General features: G+C 43.4%; 1 protein-coding gene and 1 pseudogene across 3 annotated transcripts in view; one reads left to right on the top strand and one right to left on the bottom strand.

The window, feature by feature from the left end:
• Fbxl13 (F-box and leucine rich repeat protein 13) overlaps nucleotides 1-20,213 on the top strand; it is a 159,318-nt gene that overhangs the window by 27,199 nt on the left and 111,906 nt on the right. For both annotated transcript variants that reach the window (XM_021163602.1, XM_021163601.1), the window contains exons 6-7: nucleotides 2,609-2,718; nucleotides 5,117-5,278. In XM_021163602.1, the coding sequence (XP_021019261.1) occupies nucleotides 2,609-2,718; nucleotides 5,117-5,278 (272 nt within the window). The remainder of the gene's footprint in view (nucleotides 1-2,608; nucleotides 2,719-5,116; nucleotides 5,279-20,213) is intronic.
• LOC110295128 lies at nucleotides 17,210-18,031 on the bottom strand (annotated as a pseudogene). Its single transcript, XR_002378011.1, has one exon. The product of XR_002378011.1 is annotated as a 60S ribosomal protein L7-like (transcript).

Here is a 20,213-nt window from a genome sequence, read left to right as displayed (position 1 = left end):
AATAGTGAATACTCATTAGAAACCAACATTGACACAGAAAGTCTGCATTCCTTAGACACATTTCCTTTGATGTGATGTTCCAGGTGAAGAAGCTTCAAGAAAAATGATTTTCTCTGTGATGTATGGACAACACACATGGGATCTTAGCAGGGCCAGAGGACTCCAGCCTTTCAGTCGCAGCTTTTTGGATTCTAAATTGTACCTATGGCTGTGCCAAATCAGAAAGTCGGTTGATCTCACTCTTGCCCTTGGTACAATGTCTTAGTGTGTAGCCTAGGATGGCCAAGGACAATCCTCCTGCTTCAGCCCTGGCATTCTGAGATGACAGGCGTGAGTCACCTGAGTCAGCTGAAATCATTTCCTTTTGAGCTGTGCAGTCTGTCTCTGCCTCAAAGTGAACTCTGAAAGTTTTATCATAAACCCAACAAAGGGTTATGGCTAGCCTGTCACAAGGTAGTTATAGTCTGAAAGGACAGTCTTCAAAATCCTGAGTGAACTGCAAGCTCTTTAGAGAGTCTGGATGTGCTGGACCAACCTCCTGTCTTCTCTGCCCTTCTGGGTTCTTGTCTCAGCACCTCTCACCCGCCCATGGCCCATCTTGTGGCTTCCTGCTTCCTTGTTCCACGCTCTTCTTTCCCCAGGCCTTTCCCTTCTCTTTGGCTCCATCTCTTCTCTGCTTTGCCAGTGCCTCCTGAAACTCCCACCCCCACTGAGGTGAGACCACATGGGGCCTTGCTCCCCTTTCCTTTGTCCCCTCTCTCTGTTCTCTTTGTCCTTAACCCCACCTGTTTCCTTTCTGTAGTTTACACCCTTGGGGGAACCCTTGTCTACCCTGTGTCATCTTATGTTTCCCTAACTCACAACAACCAGTCACACATTTGTAAATTATATATTAGATTTATGACCTGGGCTCAATTCTCAGCACCCATGTGGCAGTTCACAACCGTCTAACTTCAGGGCCAGGGGATCTGATCCTCTTCTCTGACTGCCACGGGTACCGGGCATACACAAGCTCCACAGTCATACATCAGGCAAAGCATCCATACATTTCGTATACATTAAAAGAAAAACCCCCAAATCCTGTGATCTCTTAGTTACATAATCTTAAGGCAAGACCTGAGTTACATTTGCATGGTGATATTTCTTTGATACTGTTCCCCCTTCTCTACCCTCACGTCATAGCACATTTGTTTCATTTAACTCTCAATCATAAAAACTTAAAGTTCTGTTTGATTATTGTCAGAATTTCCAAGTATTAAGTCTAAACTATGATTCTCAAAGTAGTACCCTTAAAATGAACAAATAATAGCATAGATTTATAGTATTTGAATATTTTATAATATACTTGTATCATGTGATGTCTTAAATGTCTAAGAATTATTCTAATTTGGTTTAGAAGATATATAATCTAGTAATATTAAGTGATATAAAAATGAGGAATTGCAAAAGAAACCACGCTCATTCCTTCCAGAATGTTCTAACTTCATACTCATTACAACTTAAGTGATACAAGCTAAGATTGTATACATTTACATGTATAGAAACATAATTTTTATAGGTAACAACTCAAGAAAAAAGCATTTAAATGAAAATGAGTGGAAGAAATGAGAATGTAGCAGATGTGGGATTGTGAACGCACATACACATCTCAGCTGGTAACAACAGCCTAACTCAACTAGTAGAGTTCTGGCTTCTCAAAGAGCTTAGATTCTAGAACAAAATTATGATGTTCAGTGAGGTTCCAACCCATTGGCAGGTATAGCAACAAACAAACAAACAAACAAACAAACAGACAAACAAGGCTTTAAATTTTCACCTGTGATGCTGAACACTGTTAGCTGCTGTGTTTTGTTCTGTTTGCATAACATTCAAATGAAAAGCAGCATTGTCAAACCTTAAATGTCAGAAGTATTCATGCACAATTCAGATACCCATTTTTAGTTGAAAAGTGAAGTAAAATAAAAAGCCAAAACAAACTCTGAACCTCAGCTTCAGAGAGAAAAAAAGAGTGCTTGCAGCCAGGTACAGTCAGGTGCAGTCGGATGCAGCCAGATGCAGCCAGTGCTGCCAGGGCTAACCAGTACAGCTAGGTGTAACCAGGTGCAGTCAGATGCACCAGGTGTAACCAGTGCAGCCAGGTGCAGATGAGGAGCTTGCCTGCTCTCCAGCCTGTTTGTGTTTCCTGGCTCCCTGTGTTTGAGTTCTGGACCTCTGGTTCACATGCATCAGGCAATCTGTTTGGTCTAGAACTTATAATTCAAAGTCATTGGCTCTGAATACTACCTGGTGATTGTGTTTCTGTGAAATGCTTAGAACTCTGGGTTTTGTAAAAGGTTAATTTGTTTAGTTTAAAAAAGAAATAATATACGCATGTTTGTTTATATGTTTACATATGTTTATTATATCTAAATTTCAAAGGGCAAAGAGGATATTTACATATTTAAAAATATTGCATATTTACATATTTAGAAATCCTTGGAGAACTATCTAATGCTATCAAAGGTAATTAATTTTAGTGTGATTAAAATGAAACACAAACTGTCAGATACATTAGTTCATAGTGTTTTTGGAAATAGCTTTAACCACATGTGATGCACATTTCCTGCAGCTACACTGCTTCGGTTGCGACATTTGTTCTATATGCAAAGACAAAGAATTATACTAGCAAAATGGAAGGAGAGAGCCAGACACAAGAGTAAAACAAGAGAAGATGACTTGGTATGATATTAGGTGCTATTTGTTTTAAAGAAGGAACAAAATCATTTCAATATTTGTTCATGTATATTGATAAAGACACTGTAAGTGTCACAGTTCTTGGGGGAAAGGTATCCTGGCATTTGGGAGCCAAGGAATACCACAGAGTCACACACCGCACCCCAAACCTCACACAGGAGATTTACTGGCAGGGAAGAACCTAGGTGGTGGTTGCCTCTGCTCAGGTGAGAAGCAGCAGAAGACAGGGTTTATACAGGATTTCTTGGGTTGAGTGGGTGTTGCTTTCCAGGGTGAGGATTGGTGGGATTTCACATCTCTTTACTCTGTAGGGAAGGGCTGGGTCTGATCATTAGTGCAGTTAGTGTGTTCTGTGGGTGGAACCTGGCCTTGGAGGTCCTCAGGGGAGGGGCCTGCCTCATGTGTCTCCAGGGGATTACATTCATCCCATTTGTGTTTATTATTAATAAACAGTTGGGGTTGCGAAAGGGGCAGTGTTATCATTGTCCTATTTCCTGCTGAGTGTGAGTATAGAAGACCTTTGGGCAAAGTTGATGTTGCAGGCTGGGTATTATCAGGAGTCAACCACCTCCAATAGCTAGGGGTAGGTAATCCCGTAAAAGCAACTGATTAAAAAGTCTGGTTAGAAATCGTTTGGACCTGTCTGTTGCTGAAGAAATCTATACAAAAAGGAAGTTTATAAAGTAGGGCACAGCTAGTAGGGGTAAGAAAAGGAGGAGAAACTGCATTAAGAAAGCTGACATCAAATTCTATATTGGATTGTCAAAGAGCCACTGGCCAGTAGAACAGAGCTGATTCTTATGATTTTGGAGTTCTGTCTGGCGTTGTCTGATCATGTCTTTTACTATACCCGACTGGTTGACATAGAAGAAACATTCCTCCCAGAGGAAAAGCCAAAGATCACCTCTCTCTCAGCTGTTAGTAAATCTAATCCTTACTGGTTTTGTAGCAATATGGTGGCCAGTGAGTCTATTTGGCTCTAGAAGGTAAGGATGGTTTGAGCCACCCATTGGAGATCAAACTAAGGTAAATAGCCAAAGATGTAATCAGCCCTGCCACAGCTGTGGAGGAGCTATCAGTTAGACCCTGGAACAGAAGAAAGATAGGATCTCAACCTCTTGTTCATCATACCACGCCACTCTGAACCCTGTGAAAAAGGAACATCAGGGTGCAAGTCCCAGACTACCTATCAGGTAGGCAGTGGAAAGTCTGAGTGCCACAGAGGATTGAAGAATTGTAAATGTTTGGACAAAAGGGCAGGGTGGCAGTGCTCAGGGTCAAAGTATTATTATAGTCTAAAGGATCCAGTGTGCTCACAAAAGTATGTCCCTGAGGAGTTAAAGCAGTTTGCAATACCAAAGACAGAGATGTGAGAGAGATGAGGAGTAGAAATAGGAAGAGGATAGGTGTTGTGGACAACCATTGCCAGTAGAGATGCCTGTTTTGGGTACCACTGCCGCTGCTATTGCCATACTTGTAATCACTTTGTATACTAAGCTAGTGTTGTGATCATTGCCCTTTGTTTGATGATTGATGTTCTAACACTGGAATGGTTGATTGCACACAACCAGCATTCTTTCTTTACTTATTCTGATTGTCTCTGAGAAAAAATGGGGTTCTCTCTTAATCCTGATGTTTGACATGCTCTGGTTGCTACATAGTATGTATTAGCAATATATTATTATCTTTTATATATTATAGATAACTGAATGTTTAGTAATTAATTCCCCCCTAGCTATACAATTTATTGGCGGACAGTCATTCTGCAATCGGTGAGTGAGAGTTAACAGGTATGTGCTGGAAACAGAGGCAAATGTTAGCTATGTGTGCTGGCTTCCCAGTAAGCGCCCATCCTATAAATACCTCATACTAAAATTGTGTATGTGGGTTTGTGAGAAGTGTGTGTAAAATGCTCACTAACCCACAGAAGCGATTTCTTGTTAACATAGTCTTCAGGAAATGTGTCAGTTAAAATGGGACTTCCATAATGGTAATTCAGTCAGGAATCTGGGGTGTGTCCTTTGACTTCTCCTCTCTCAGTTATCTCCCCACTAGCACAGTCCTTCAGTGTCTCTAAATACTAGTGATTCCACTGCTGGGATCTCCTCTTTGTGGCCCACGGCTCTCCTTCTCTCTAGAAGAGGAGATGACACCAGGTCTTTCAGGGGTGGCCTGTGCCAATACTTATGACAATCAGTAGAAATGGTCTATAAAAGTTAAGATGGTCCAGGGAGTTTTATGTGTTCATATGGAAAATTATCATTTAGATAATAATGGCAGTCAACATTGTATAGCAGGTACTAATGTCAAATATTGTGTTAAGTATCATTACCTTTGACCCTTAGGACAATTTCATGGAATTTATAAATTATTTTCATTGCAGATTTCAAAACATGAACTTCAGTTGAAAAACTGGAAGTTCAAGTTAGAATCCAAAAAGGGGGAAAAGCCGATTAGCCTTGAGGGGAGCCTCTCTGACATCGCTGTTGAGAACAGGTGCATAGCATTTGACATTTCAGTGCTACCGGAGCAAGCAATACTCCAGGTTTGTAGGAGTTTGTTGAATAGTTTTCTTACAATTTGAGTATAGTTTGGAGTTAAGGTAAGTACGTTTGCTTATAATTCCTTATTTTAAAAATTATCTGCTCATGTCCTGTCTTTTCATTGTAATTCATACTTGTGATATATATATATATATATATATTATATATATATATATATATAATACAATATATTATATTGTATATATATATATACAATATAATATTGTATATATATATATATACAATATTAACCTTTTATCTAGAATATATTTGAATATTTCCTCCCATCACATTTAACATTATTTCTTTTGCCTCTAGAGTATTTCGATGTCAGAGAATTTAAAGTGTTAGGTAATGAAGTCTATCACTCTGGCCCTAATAGTTTCTCTGTGTCAGATCATTCTTATGGTTTTCTGAGTGATAGTATACTGTTGACACAGACATCACCGTGTTGGTTGTGAAAATCAAACCTTGATTCTCTGTGTTCCTAATCACTGAGTGATCTCTGCAGCCCTGGTAAATGTTTTTATGAGGAACTGCCATACTGCCCTCACTGTGACTGGACTGACTCACACCTTCCAGCAGTGTTCAAGAGTTCCCTTTTCTCCACGTTCCCAGCAGGAGATGGTGTATGTATGCATATTGTTGACAGAAGGGTAAGACAGCAGCATCTCATTGTGGTTCTTATTTGTATTTTCCTGATGACTGCTGGCAACTGAGAACTTTTCATATAGTTTTATCCATCTGTATTCCTTCTCTTGAGATGTACTTATTCAGATCGTTTGTCCATTTAAAATCAGATTACTTGTTTTGTAGGGAGTATCCTTTTATAAATTACATTCCAGGTGAGGCAGATATTTCTCTCATTCTGGAGATTGGTGCTTTACTGTTGATTGTTTTCTTTGCAATGCATTGCCACTCTTTTTAAAATTATCTATGCGTGTGTATTTCTGTGTGAGTATTATTCCATGAGTGATGGGTACACATGGAGGCCAGAGAGGGTGTCAGGTGTCATGCGTATGTGTGTGTCAGTATGTAAGTGCACACATCAGACTGGAATTACAGTCCTCCTCAGGCACGTGCATGTCGACACACACACACACACACACACACACACACACACACACACACTGTCTTAGTCAGTGTTCTGGTGCTGTGAAGAGACACCATGACCGTGGTGACTCTTAATTTGAACTTGTTTATAGATTTTAGAGGTTTTATTCCATTATTGTTATGGCGGGAAGCATGCTCACATGCAGGGAGACATGTTTTAGCAAGGTAGCTGAGACTTCTACATCTGGGTCAACAGGCAGCAGGAGAAAAGAGACACCGAGCCCAGCTTGAGCATTTGAAATCCCAAAGCCCACCTCAAGTGATACTCTTCCTCCAACAAGGTCACACCCACTCCAACAAGGTCACTCCTACTAATAATGCCACTCCCTAATGACCAAGCATTCAAATATATGTGCCTCTAGGGGTCATTCCTATTCAAACCACCACATATGCAAAAAAAAGTTAAATTGTTAAGAAAAACACAAAGAAAAAAATGTATAATGATGTATATGTATGAAAATATTATAATGAAAACCCTCAGTTTTAGGCTAACTTAAAAAGTCACTAAATCCCCACAGGATAATGTAAGGTTTCTAAATCTTAAAACAACACTAAGCATGATGTATTTTTAGAGATAGTCTCAAGAATTTCCCAACGAAGTAAATTATGAATTGGATGTTTGTTAAAGTGGCAGGTAATAAGAGGGTAGATTTACATAATAGTGGAAAGTTGGGAATGAATTTTTGACACTAACATGTTGAACATCTCTGGGTCTGCTAATGTTATTCAATGAAATGAATGAGTTGCAAAGTTACTTTTTAAATCATTTATTAGCTGAGCATGGTGCCACATACTTTTGATCCTAGGAGTTGGAGATAGACAGATCTCTGTGAGTTTGAGGCCAGCTTCTTCTACATAGTGAATTTGAGGCCAGCCTCTTCTACATAGTGAGTTTGAGGCCAGCCTCTTCTACATAGTGAGTTTGAGGCCAGCCTCTTCTACATAGTGAGTTTGAGGCCAGCCTCTTCTACATAGTGAGTGTCCAGGTTAGCCTATCTCAGAAACAAAAATTAAACAAAACAAAAAGAACCTTAAAGTCGTTAAAAATAGCACTTAACTTGATGACATCTCTGGCTAACTAGTTCTTGGGAACTTGAACAAAAAAAATATTGAGTTAAGTCTTAATTTTGGAATGTGTTAGTTTTAAAATGAATTCAGACATATGTATGCAGACTGCCTAATATTTTGGAGGGAAAGCTGAGACTAATGATTTGAGAAATACAATTTGAACTTATCTGGGAAATATGCAGTTTTTAGGTCTAGTTCCATCAACTTGGGAAAGCAAGTGAGGTTCTGTTTTGCATCATTTCCTCGGTATCATTTTTGGTCGTAAGGACCGCTCCTTCCTTGACAGATGGTAGGGCTCATATACTATCAGTTAAACTGCTAGCCAAGCTCAGAGCTAGAGAGAAATGAAATGCAAGCATTTTGGCACACAACACAGAGAAAAGCCTTATGCCTATGAATTTAGAGTTTGATTAACTAGCTAAGCTAGTTGCTCAGTTAGCTAACAATGTAAACCTTGCCTTGTGGCTACCCTTCACCTTAGCTGTGACTTTTTGTGTGCACAAGAATAAAGCATGTGGACTTGCAGAAACAGTTACAGAATCACCTTCAGATGTCACAGCACTGCTGATTCATCTTCTCACTTGGGAAAAAAAAATCCTCTCAATCCCGAAAAACTATTAAAGCCTCGCCAGACTGTGGAGGAACCAGATGGCTCTGGCTTGCTGGGTTAAATTACTTGGAATTGTAAAATCAAAAGAGTGTGTTCAAATCCATGTTTTGATAACCCCATGGGTCAGTCTGACCTTAACCAACTAAGCAGAAAGTCATTGCAGGTTCTGTGGCTCTGTACTGAACGGGCTCCAAATTAGTTTCCAAACTGAGTTGCTCTGTCAAGGAACTCCGTGTTTGTTGGCTTGACTTGTAGTGTGGATGAGAAAAGCAGATGCTACAGAACACTTCTGGATTGCTTTTAGGAAGAGCTTGTTTTGGTTGCAGCCGCCCTACTCCCTGATCCCACTGCCATTGCTTCAGATCCCTGTCAGTGATGCAAGTGAAAACTACAGAGCGGGAGACAGCAGGGCGGGAATTGTTCTGCCTTTGGGTGGCTGTGTCCTTGGCTGTGTGGCCCTGGGCCAAAAGACTGGCCAAGAGAGATAGAGACAAAAGGGCCAAAAGGGCCAAAAGGACCTGCATTGCCAAAATGGCTGGATTATAGGGAAAAGACCTGGGTTGGAGAGGTTTAAGGTAGGGGTCAGTGTATAGCTCCCCAGAAGACCTTGTTACAGGTAGGGCCTGAAGGATACTGGGAGAACCTGGCAGCCAGAATCAGCTTTGATATGTTAAATGGGCGCCTTAGCTAGCAGGTTTGTCCTAGGTCATGAACAGTTTCTAATTCTTTTAAATATTCTGACTTCTTGTTTATTTCTCCTGCCAAAGCATATGCTCTTTGGGATCTGGTGTCACTGTTTTATTTATTTATTTGTTTATTTATTTATTGTTTCTTTATTCCTAGTGCCCAAGAGACTGTGTCACAAACAATGAAGATTTAATCATTTACTCAGTATCTATCTAAGCCTGCATACAGTACACAGGGCTCTCTTTTGGAAACTGAGGAAAAAACCCAGCAGGTTAAACAAATAATAGCTTTGTTGTTATACATTTATATTTTAAGAGGAATCAAATAGCAAATAAATCAACATGCACACAAAAGCATGCCATAGAGAATTTTTTATGTATGTCATGTGTGCATGTCTGTATGCTTGTTCACCCATGTGTGAATGCATATGTATTGTGTTTTCTGTGTGCATTTGGATGTATGCCTATGTGTGCTGGTGTGTGTCTGTGTGTGTAGGCTTGAAGTTGATATTGGGTGTCTTCTTTGATCACTCTTAATTGAGGCAGGGTCTCTAAACCTGTAACTCACAGATTTTGGCTAGTTTACTGTGGTGGTTTGAATATGCTTGGCCCATGGGAAGTGGCACTATTAGGAGATGTGGCCTTGTTGGAGGAAGTGTGTCACTGTGTCGGTGGGCTTTGAGGTCTCCTAGAGCTCAAGCTCCACGCAGTGTGGAAGAGAGTCCTCTTCTACTACCTTCAGATCAAGGTGTAGAACTCTCAGTCCTCTAGCACCATGTCTACCTGACTTCCGCCATGGTTCCCACCATGGTGATAATGGACGGAGCCTCTGAAACTGTAAGCCAGCCCCAGTTAAATGTTTTCTTTTATGAGTGTTGCTTTGGTCATGGTGTCTGTTCACAGCAATGGAAACCCTGACTAAGGCATCTACCTAGACAGTTTTGCCTCCCTTGGAGAGGGGAGGTGGATGAAGTCTGGAGGCAGGGGCTTTTTCTAAGAAACAGCATGAGGGCAGGGGCAGTGGGAACGAAAAGGACCTGGGTAGGAAACAAACTGTAGTGAGACTCCCAGGCCAGATGACGCGTGGAACGGAGGGCTGAGTGAGGCTGGCTGGGACTTGGCAGCGCAGCCCAAGGGCAAGCAGAGGCCTGGCCTGCTCAGGAAGAAAGATGTCAGGAATGAAGTCAGCATCTTTATTGATCCTACAGTCTGACTCCCCTAGCTCCTGACTCAATTCCCGAAGCCTTGCTAAAATGATTTTCTTTCCATACCTGACCTGGCTGCTTTGGTGTGTCAACTTAGCACAAGCTAGAGTCATCAGAGAGAAAGGGGCCTCAGTGGAGGAACTGTCTCCATGAGATCCAGCTGCAAGGCATTTTCTCAATTAGTGATCAATGTGGGAGGGCCCAGGCCTCCTGGGTTCTATAAGAAAGCAAGCCCGTAAGCAGCACCCTCCATGGCCTCTGCATCAGCTCCTGCCTCCAGGTTCCAGCCCTGCTGGAGTCCCAGTCCTGCCTTTCTCCAATGAGGGTGAGCCAAATAAACTGCTTCCTCCCCAGCTAGACTTGTGGTCGTGGTGTTCTCATGGCTGCAAGACAGTGGCACATTAAGTGGTTGTTGGAGACTCACTCACTTTAGCAGTTTAGTTTTCCGTCTGTCTTAGCTGCCTAGTGACCTGCAGCACAGCAGTTAACTCCACGTCCATGCTCTATGTTCAGGAGATGGTTCTTTTGACTGCAGTGCAGAACTTGAGAGGATTGCCAGTGCTACTTCCCAGAGTTCCCTGGACCCACCCGCTCGAACTTCTCTCTGTGAATGTGTTCCTTTCAGTTCTATACGTTCAATTGAATCCTTTCAAACAAACAAGTTTCTCGAGCTTGTATGTGTTGCCAAACTTCTTGACACCACCTACCACAGACTTGCTCACTTTGAACAGCCTCTAGCTGGCTGGTCCAGTGGCACAAGCCAACTCATGACGTCTAAAACCATTACCTTTCTCCTGTATCCTGTCCAGTGCTCTCTTGCTGGTGCATCCTCTTTGCAGTGAGTGGTACCATTGCCCTCTCAAGTGACTCAGCAAGTATTTGGAAATAACCTTTGGCTTCTCTCCCATGTTGCTCACAACAATCCTCTTGTCTCTTTTTAGCTGGTAATCTCATTTTCTGTTTGTCTCTGAATTCTCTCTTACTCGCTGGAATTATTGAGAGTCTTTAATTGTTCTCTTAGCGTCTACCTTGGTCATCAGACTTCTTCATATGCCACGTTTGTTCCTGTCATTCCCTGGTAAAGAGTTTCCTCAGGGGCCAGCAAGATGCCTCAGTGGATAAAGGCACTTCCCTCCCAGCCTCACTGCCCAAGTTAGATCTCTGAGGACCCACATGGTGGAAGGAGAACTGACTCCTGCAAGTTGTCCCCTGGTCTCCACACATGCACTCCTTTAAATGAAATAAATAAAACATTGTAACTTTAGTTTTGTCAAAACCTATTTTTAATGATGGTTCTTAAATGCTTTAACCTCCCTGCTAGCCCATCACCCACCACAGGTAGTGGAAAAGAAAGGATGGGGGCAGGGGAAGTGGACCTGTTTAGAAAGGGTTTTTTAGAGCAACCCCCATCTATGTTATTAAGAAATCAGAAGTTCAGTTTACAGATCAGCAGTGACAGCTCCATCTTCTTGCAAACACTTTATGGATACACCAACAGTCAGTTCGGTACATTTGAGATAGCAAACAGGAATCAGCAGTGGTGGCACTACCTAGCAGAGTCAGGCCTCAGCCTCAGCAGGAGTCAGTAGGGGGAGCAGGAGGGAATGCCAGGAGTTCTCTGCTGAGACTAACAAGTGTTACATAGCTATGTAAACAAGCCAAGCTCCCATCACTGTCCGTTGAGTCCTTTTTATACTTCCTCCAAACATCAAGCATCCTCTACTGTCTTGCCTGACCACATGTCTTGTCTCACCTGACATCACTCTGCCAGTCAGCCTGCATCTGAGGAAGTGGTAAGGAGTTGCTAGCATACCACCAGAAGTTCTTAGGTGTTTTTCTCTCTATGGAGTCCTGACAAATGGAGCTCAACTACACAATGTAAGGAGAACCCATACATGTGTGTCACTCATCACGTGTCCTTTCACTTACTTGCTACAGCAGAACATCCTTTCACCTGTGTCTGCTTCAACCAAACGTTCCTTTACGTGTTTGCCCAGCAGAGCACCATCCAACACAACTAACCGACTTTCCAACGAGCCCTTAAGTTTCCACTTCAGGACACAACAAGAAGGCATCCATCCCCTGCTTTCCTGATTGGCTTTCTCATGCTCGGTGAGCTTTGTCCTGTTTTAGCACCTTCTTGCCTCTGGGCTCCATTCTTCTAATTCCCACTGAAACCTTTGGCTCTGGTCTTGCTGCACTGCTCTGCTATCCAAGTACAAGGCACATTTTCTGACTGCATGGCTTTGCCACCACAATCTCTCTGTGTAGGACTCTCTTGTGTGGCTTCCTTGTCAGGCTTAGTCCTCCTCAGCCCCAGCTTGGATGTGATTTCTTCCAATGGGCTTGCTGTGATCTGTTCTGTCCCTCAGTCTGCGTGCTCCCCACCCTCACACAGACAGCTGGGCTTTAAGACAGAGCTTTGATTGCTACCAGTGAACCATGGTTGGATGCTCACTGCCTATTGAATTATGCTCCGTTCTTGGAATAATTCTATTCTCTGGAAGTTGGTTCTCTATCTTCATGCTATTTTGCTTCTTGCTCCTGACCCCCTATGTCACTTGGGCTGACTGTGCCCCCAGATGTTGACCTTGGTCCCTTTCTCTGTGTTCTCCCTTAGTCACAGTAGCCACAGTGAGGCCTTTGCATTACTTATAGTGATGAGAATTTTAAGTATTTCAATCTCCTAGAATGTGAGGCTTGACATACATCTAATGTACAGCAATATTTGATAAGTAAGCTGATCTGCCCAGTAGTGGAATATGACTTTGGAACCATTGAAATTTAAATGGCAATGAAGAATTAAGTCAGAAAGTCCCAGAAATAGCTGAAAATGTATAAGGTCACAGGAGTCTACATAAAGAATGACTTTAGACTCATATGTCTAACCTCCCTGCCAGGACAGTATCTTTACAGAACCTTCTTCCTCATCTTTGTTTGGAACCACGTATGAAGTAGAAAGCTCAAGAATGCTCACATCCAGTTAATAAGAGATGGTGTCTTAGGACCAGAGACCAAGATAGGAGTTGATTCTTACTAAGTTCACAAATCAGACTTCTTACCCCTTAGTCCCTGAACAGAGGAACACCTGCAGACTCCCCCAGAGCAGACACATTCATCCTGCACTCAGACCTAGAGCATCATGGAGCAGGACCTGGGTTGGCCTCATGCTTTCTCGTCCTGTGTCCCAAACTGTCTAATCAGGTATGCTCCTTCTGTTGGGAAGAGAGAGAGAGAGAGAGATGCACAGGGTTAATGAACCCTTTCCAGATGGAGATAGGAGGCCAAGGAATGCAGTGTTTCCATTAAAAGTAATGTTTATGCAGCTCGGGTCTGGCGTTTTCCAGGCTGGAGAGTCTGTTGACTGAAAGACATTCTGTTCCATTTGGGGGAGGATTAGATAACAAGAAAGTTGTTTTTATGAAGTGCCTCCTCTGTATGTTTGCCCCTGGTTCCTCTGCTGCATCCACGGATTTGAGCGTGACTACTCACTCCCTTTCCTTTCCAGAGCCCAGTTCACGCAGTTGTTGTGTGACCGTTTCTAGTCTCATCCCCACTCTCCACTCTGATGCTTTCTCAGCTGCTGCCTTGTAGGGATTTGAGAATTAAGAATAAGAGTGTGTTCACTGCTCATAATGTTGGTTGGGCTGCATTGACCCCTCCCCATTTTGAGCTGGTCAAACCTTGTGAAGGTCAGGGGAGGTGATCTCTAGGCAATAGCTTACCTGGATCACTTATGCACATAGAGTGACACCCCCCACCCCTGTACCGTAATGTGTTACATAGCAGAAACAGAATCAGCGGAGGAAGCAGCATCCTTGGGTGTCTTGGGTACCAAGGCTGAAGTTAGTCATCTTACATGGGAAGCACTCTCTCTTAGTTGGAGATGCTAGACCACTCAAGTTGTAGCATCAGTTCTGGCTTGCTTTATTGTGGAGGGTTGCCTCATAATGCTGTTTCCAAGATGAAGTTCTTTGGCATGGCTGTGCTGAGTGAAGGGCACACTGTGCTGAGACTCTCGAGCCCTGGATCGGATTCCCACCGAGGGCCCACTGTGTTCTCGTGTTCTTTGTTACTCTGGCTAAATGAATGCACACCGTTTTACCCTGCAGCCTTCTTCCTAGTTGCTTTGGTGGTCTTCTTTCTCTACAATGTTTCTGTCCTATCCTGTTTTTGTAAATGGAACATTTGAAAGAGTTTTCTAATTTACTTTCCAATTCTACCACTAAACTTCATCCTTCATTCAAGCAATGCTTCACACTCAATATTGCCCAGAGCTAGAAAATAAACATTCCAAGTATGACATGATTCATGTAGCATCCAGTACCAATCTCATCCTCAGAGCAGACACTCATGCAGCCCAGCTGTAGCTCAACTGAGGCTATGTGAATGGGTGACCATTCTGGAGCTCTACTGACATTTCTTTGGTTTGATGTGACATGATGTGACATGATGACTCTTTTTTGTTGTTGTTGTTTTTGTTTTTCGAGACAGGGTTTCTCTGTATAACCCCGGCTGTCCTGAAACTCACTTTGTAGACCAGGCTGGCCTTGAACTCAGAAATCTGCCTGCCTCTGCCTCCCAAGTGCTGGGATTAAAGGCGTGCGCCACTACGTCCGGCATGATGGCAGACTCTTCACCGCCAACACTCTCTCACAACTCACTGTCAGTGACCATACTTCCTCTGTCTCTCAGTCACTTCAGGGCTGACACGTCCTCATTCCTCTTCTGCAGGTGCTTGTAAGGGCTCCCCAGTGCACCTCCGCTCTCACTCTGTCCTCAGTCCCTGAGTGACTTCAATACCTGCTGCTTTGTTGTTGAGTCTCATATCGGAATATCTCTAGACACCTTTCAGTTTTGGTACCTAGGCCATTTATGGTCAATCAGTAGCTGCTGGGTTAGCCCCCTTGGTGTTCCGTAGCATCTGCCACTCACCATGTCCAATTTGAAAACCTCACTTACTCATCTCTCTAATAGTGCTCCATACTTCCAGTCTTCCCTTGGCAAATGGTGCCGTCATTCAAATTGGAACAGTGAGGGCCACCCCAGATGCCTTATTTACATATAGATTTGTATATAGTTTTTTTTCTTACTTTATAATGTGTGTGTGTGTTTGTGTGTGTGTGTGTGTGTATCTTTGTGTGTGTGGTGGTGGGGTGAGGCTAGAAAATTCACATGCCATAGCATGAATGTGGAGGTCAGAGGGCAATTTTATTGTAGATTCTTCCTTTCTACCTTTCCATGTGTTCCAGCACGCACAGTAGAGGGGCAGGACAGCAAGTAAAAATACTCATACAGAAAGGAAGGAAGGACATTAGAATGCATGATATGTGTGGGGTGTCAGTGGGAAATCCTGGTTTGTTTGTTTGTTTGTTTTTAAATACATTGAAGTTCATTCGGAATGGGTTCCTGAATCATATCGAGGAAGAGTGGAAGGACTGACTGTTAAGCAGACTTTCTAGTCTGCTACCTAATATAATAGAGTCTCTGATTTGTTAATGTCCTTTGCCCAGAGCGGCACTCCCCCGTGCCTTATCCATGCTTTGCTTTTATCAGCTCTTTGAGTTCCTGGGTCTCACCTACTAACCTAGAGTATTTCCAGATTCTAGATTCTCTTGATCAGATTGATATTGATAACTTTTTTTTCCTGTAAAGAGCCAGAACAGATAGTAAATACTTTCAACGTCACATAACAAAAGACAATACCTCCTCAGCAAAATTTAGTCTCCAAAAAGTGACCATTTTCTTTTAAACATTAATAAATATATTCTCTTCCTGATCATTGGCAAGTGTAAAGTCTTTTGAGCCAGGTGTGGTGGTGCACACCTCTAATCCCAGCGTTCAGGAGAAGGCAGGAAGGTCAGGAGTTCAAGGTCATTTTTAACTCCTTAGCATACTGGTTCTCAACCTGGAGGTTGAACGACTGTTTCACAGGGGTCTCCTAAGACCATTGGAAAACACATATGTTTACATTACATATGTGTAATGTCCAGCCTCAACACAGGATTGGGGTTCTCAACTGGAAGCAGGGATATCTGGAAGGTAAGAAAACGGACAGGCAGCTTGGGGGTACAAGCTGACAGACAAGTTTCAAGGCTTGAGGTTGCACGTTCTCCCTCTTGGCTCCCTCCTTGGGCTGGAGGTTGTACTCTCTCGTGCTCCATTTCTCACATTCACACACTACCACACACACCCCACACATACACCCCACACACCTCATACTCCCCCCACCTCACACACACCTCCCCCACACACCCAACACATACACCCCACACACCTCCCACACTCCCACATACACCTCTCACACACCTCCCACATACCTCTCTCATACATACCTCCCCCACTCCCCCACACACACTTCACACACACCTTACACACACACCTCACACACACTTCCCCCACTTACCTCCCACACACTCACCTTCCCCACACACACCTCCCACAGACACCCACATGTACACCACGTACACCTCCCACACACATACATCCCCCACACATAGCTCCCAGTCCCACACACACCTCTCACACACCTCCCACACACCCACATACACCTCTCACATGCACACCTCTCACACACACACCCCACACACCTCCCCCACTCCCCTACACACACTTACCACAGTCCCCCCTCCCCAACACCTCACATATACCTCTGTCCACTCTCCTTTCTGTCACACATACTCCCTCGACTTTAACTTGCCCCCGCTTTTGTTGTTACTTCCAGAAGCAGGTAGAGAGACCTTGTACAACCATTACCAAATGTGCCAAGTTCAGAAGAATGATCATAGCTTACAAAGAATTAAGAATTACGCCTTTAATCCCAGCACTTGGGAGGCAGAGGCAGGCGGATTTCTGAGTTTGAGATCAGCCTGGTCTACAGAGTGAGTTCCAGGACAGCCAGGGCTACACAGAGAAACCCTGTCTCGAAAACACCAATTTAAAAAAAAAAAGAATTACGATTGTCCCCAAAGTTTCAAGCCTCCCCTATTCTCAGGCCCGTGGCCAAAATAATAATTGTAAACTTATCATTATTTAAACTTTAACTTATTATACTTCAGAGCTCAGAGCTCCGAGGCCAGCTACTTGCATTTTCTTGTGAAGCTCTAATGATAAAGGACATGGGCAAAGCTGCCAGGCAGTGGCCAGAAAGAGTCAAGTTAACCCTTAACTCAGCAGCTCTGCCTGCCCCTGCTTCTGCACACTGCACACAATGACTCTCCTAAGAGTCCCAGCGTTTGGTTTGTTTTTCAATTTGCCAAGCTGTGACTGTTTATTCACTGACCAGATTACAAAAATACCATGGGTGACACCTTAGTTCATCGGTCTAATCAGCCTGTTTATCTGGTCTTCCCTGTTGCCAGCATCTCCACGTTCTACAAAGTGAGTTGTCTTTTTCTTCATTCCACCTCGTGGGGAAGATAATTTGAAGGGCCACAGGAAGTTATTTGCTTCCTTGAAGCATTTCCCAACTGTATAGATCTCATGAATTAGATCCTCCATGCAGATAATGCCAAACTTACCAAGAGACCGAGCAATCAAGGAATTATCTGTCAAGGCGATCTGCTTCTTGTTGATTTTTGCCATAGCCGCGCTTGTAGATGAGCTTGTTTCTGACTTCAGGTTGGGGTACCCCCTGCAATGTATGGTTCCACAATCCGTAGCATGTTAATTGAAGCCTTGTTGAGCTTAACAAAGGTGCCATTGAAGATCTATCGAAGACGAAGGAGCTGCAGAACCTTACGAACCTTTGGGCTTACTCCATTGATACCTCGGATTCTGATGACAAAGGCCAGTTTTGGTTCTGTGGGCACATAGAAGTTCCCAGCTTTCCTTGCCATCCGGGCCATCCGAATCTCAGTGCGGTGCATCTATCTGCCTGTACTCCTTGTGATAGCGCTTTGCCTTCTCATAGATGAGCTTCCTCCTTGCCCTTCGAAGTATCTTCAGGGCAAACTTCTTCCTCAGGCACTTCACCTTCAACTCTGCGAAATTCCTTTGCTTTTTCTTAAGGGTTTCTGGCACAGTGGCAACCTTCTTTTTCTTCTCTGGAACAGCCTCCATGGTTCCAGCCGAAAAAGAAGAGAGAAGAGTCCCAGCGTTTTAACATAGTCTTACCAGTATAAAGTTTTATGTATTCTATACTTGCTCACTCATACATTCCCAAAGGAGACCAGGAACCACTCTCAAATATTGTGCAAAACTCATTAAATAACTTCAATAGCTTTTTCTTTTCTCAGGGTCCCTATATTGGCTCTGTCCCATTTTCTTAACTCATTTCTAAACATAATTTCTTCAAATTTTCTTTGTGGGTCAAGCATTAATCTGGTACTACCATCGTGTAGTTATTGCATTATTTCCAAGATGAGAACACACAGCGTGCACCTGGGCCATTAGGACTGTGCTGTGCTGTGGCCCTATGCCTCAATTTTTGATTGTTTAAGAATCATTCCATCAAAGAAAATCTAGTTTCACAGAACTCACCAAAGCAAGAGAAAAATAGGAAAGTCAGATATAATAGAATAATTATATACACCAAGGCTGACTGGAAAGCAGCCTGGCACACACAAATGAAATTTTATACAGCCATTGTCCAGAGCTAAGGTCAGGAGAAATGGAAACAACATTTTTTTTTAAACAAAAAAAAACCCTTAAGATGTATGTTTAAGATGTATGTACGTATCCAAGCCTGCTGTGGGCAGTTCCTTATTTCTGATGGCGGGTACCCTGGAAGGATGTGCCTCCTACTTCTCCAGGTCCCAGGCACCATCTATGTCATGGTATGCTCTTCCCAGCACATTACAACAGTAGCAACATTCCAGTTACAAAGTAGCGATGAAAATAATTGTATGCTGGGGGGGGGGAGGTGGTCACCACAATCACTGCTTAAGGAAGATTGAGACCTGTAGCGTGTATTATTAAAAAACAATCTACGCCACTGTCGGCTAGGCACTAGCGCGGTCTTGGTCTGTTCCCAGCCCAGTAAGGAGCCTGAGACAGAGCCCGCGCCCGAGCCTCCCCCCAAAACACCGACTCTGCCCCTCCAGAGATCTGAGTTCACTCTCTCGCCCCCCCCCACAGCCGGCTGGTGCAGAACCACTCCGCATTCCCAAGTTCCCAAGGTTAGCTGCAGCGCTGCTCTTGCCAGCTAACACTTCACTTCATAGCGGTTACCTCTCCCTTGGAGTTGGGTCTTTGCCCAATCTTCTCGTTCTAAAGCCTGGCTGAACTCCGCCCCAGCTAAATTCTCTCTCTCCAGCCCATCTGAGTCCCCTGGAATGGAAAACACCAATCTTAGTTTAGAATCAACAGACGACACAACTGCTGGGCGTGGAATCTACGGTCCTGAATCATCAACTATTCTATGTTAGAAATCTTCTGGCGGTGGAATCTAACAGTCTCTGGTCTAGTCCCTGGTCTACATCTTGTTTCCTTTCGCTCCTGCCTCGCTGTACCAAAAGACTATCCCTCCCTCCTGCATCCACACTTCCTCTCGCAAACCCGGAATGCCCGCCTCCTCCTTTTCGTCCAGCGATTAGCTTCTTGTCATCTTTATTATCCAATCAATAAGTCAGGTGAAAATTCCACTACAGAGATCCATTGACTTAGCAAGTTCAAGGCTCTCGTGGGCTGTATGACACACTGTCTCAAAAGAAGGAAGGCAAAAATATTCTTGTTTTAAGGTCCATACAAGAACAGCTGGAGGGTCTGTGGTGAGACTGCCTCAGAGGCTATAGTGGGCCAACCCTGCTGTCAGCTACCCCATGCTGAGCAGAGCCAGGCAGCTCTTGGGAACCTAACCTGCTAGCTCTGACATCTGTGAGTGCCCTCAGAACCACCCAAGCTATTGGTCCCATCCTTTGCTTTCCCAGAGGGCTGCCATGTCATTACAACTAACTCCATGAGCCATATCTAGAAAACTCCAGAAAGATCTTCTTGGGGAAAACTCTCAAAGGAGTGTTTTCATAATTCCCAGAGAGTTAAAAATAGATAGCTGTTAAATGTTGAATGGATTTAAACATCTCTTGTTCTGTGAGGCAGCTTATATGTGTGTTTAAATGTCACAGCAGTCCCTGTTCTACCCTGGACTGTCTCACCACTGTGTTCAGGGATAGTTTGAATACATTAATTTGTATTGCTAGGTTATTTTTTTTTATTATTTTTTTTATTACATATTTTCCTCAATTACATTTCCAATACTATCCCAAAAGTCCCCCATAGCGCCCCCCACTTCCCTACCCACCCATTCCCATTCTTT

Source organism: Mus caroli, chromosome 5, assembly GCF_900094665.2.
Source record: "Mus caroli chromosome 5, CAROLI_EIJ_v1.1, whole genome shotgun sequence".
In the NCBI taxonomy this organism is placed as follows: Eukaryota; Metazoa; Chordata; class Mammalia; order Rodentia; family Muridae; genus Mus; species Mus caroli.
This window is presented reverse-complemented; position numbering and strand designations above follow the sequence as displayed.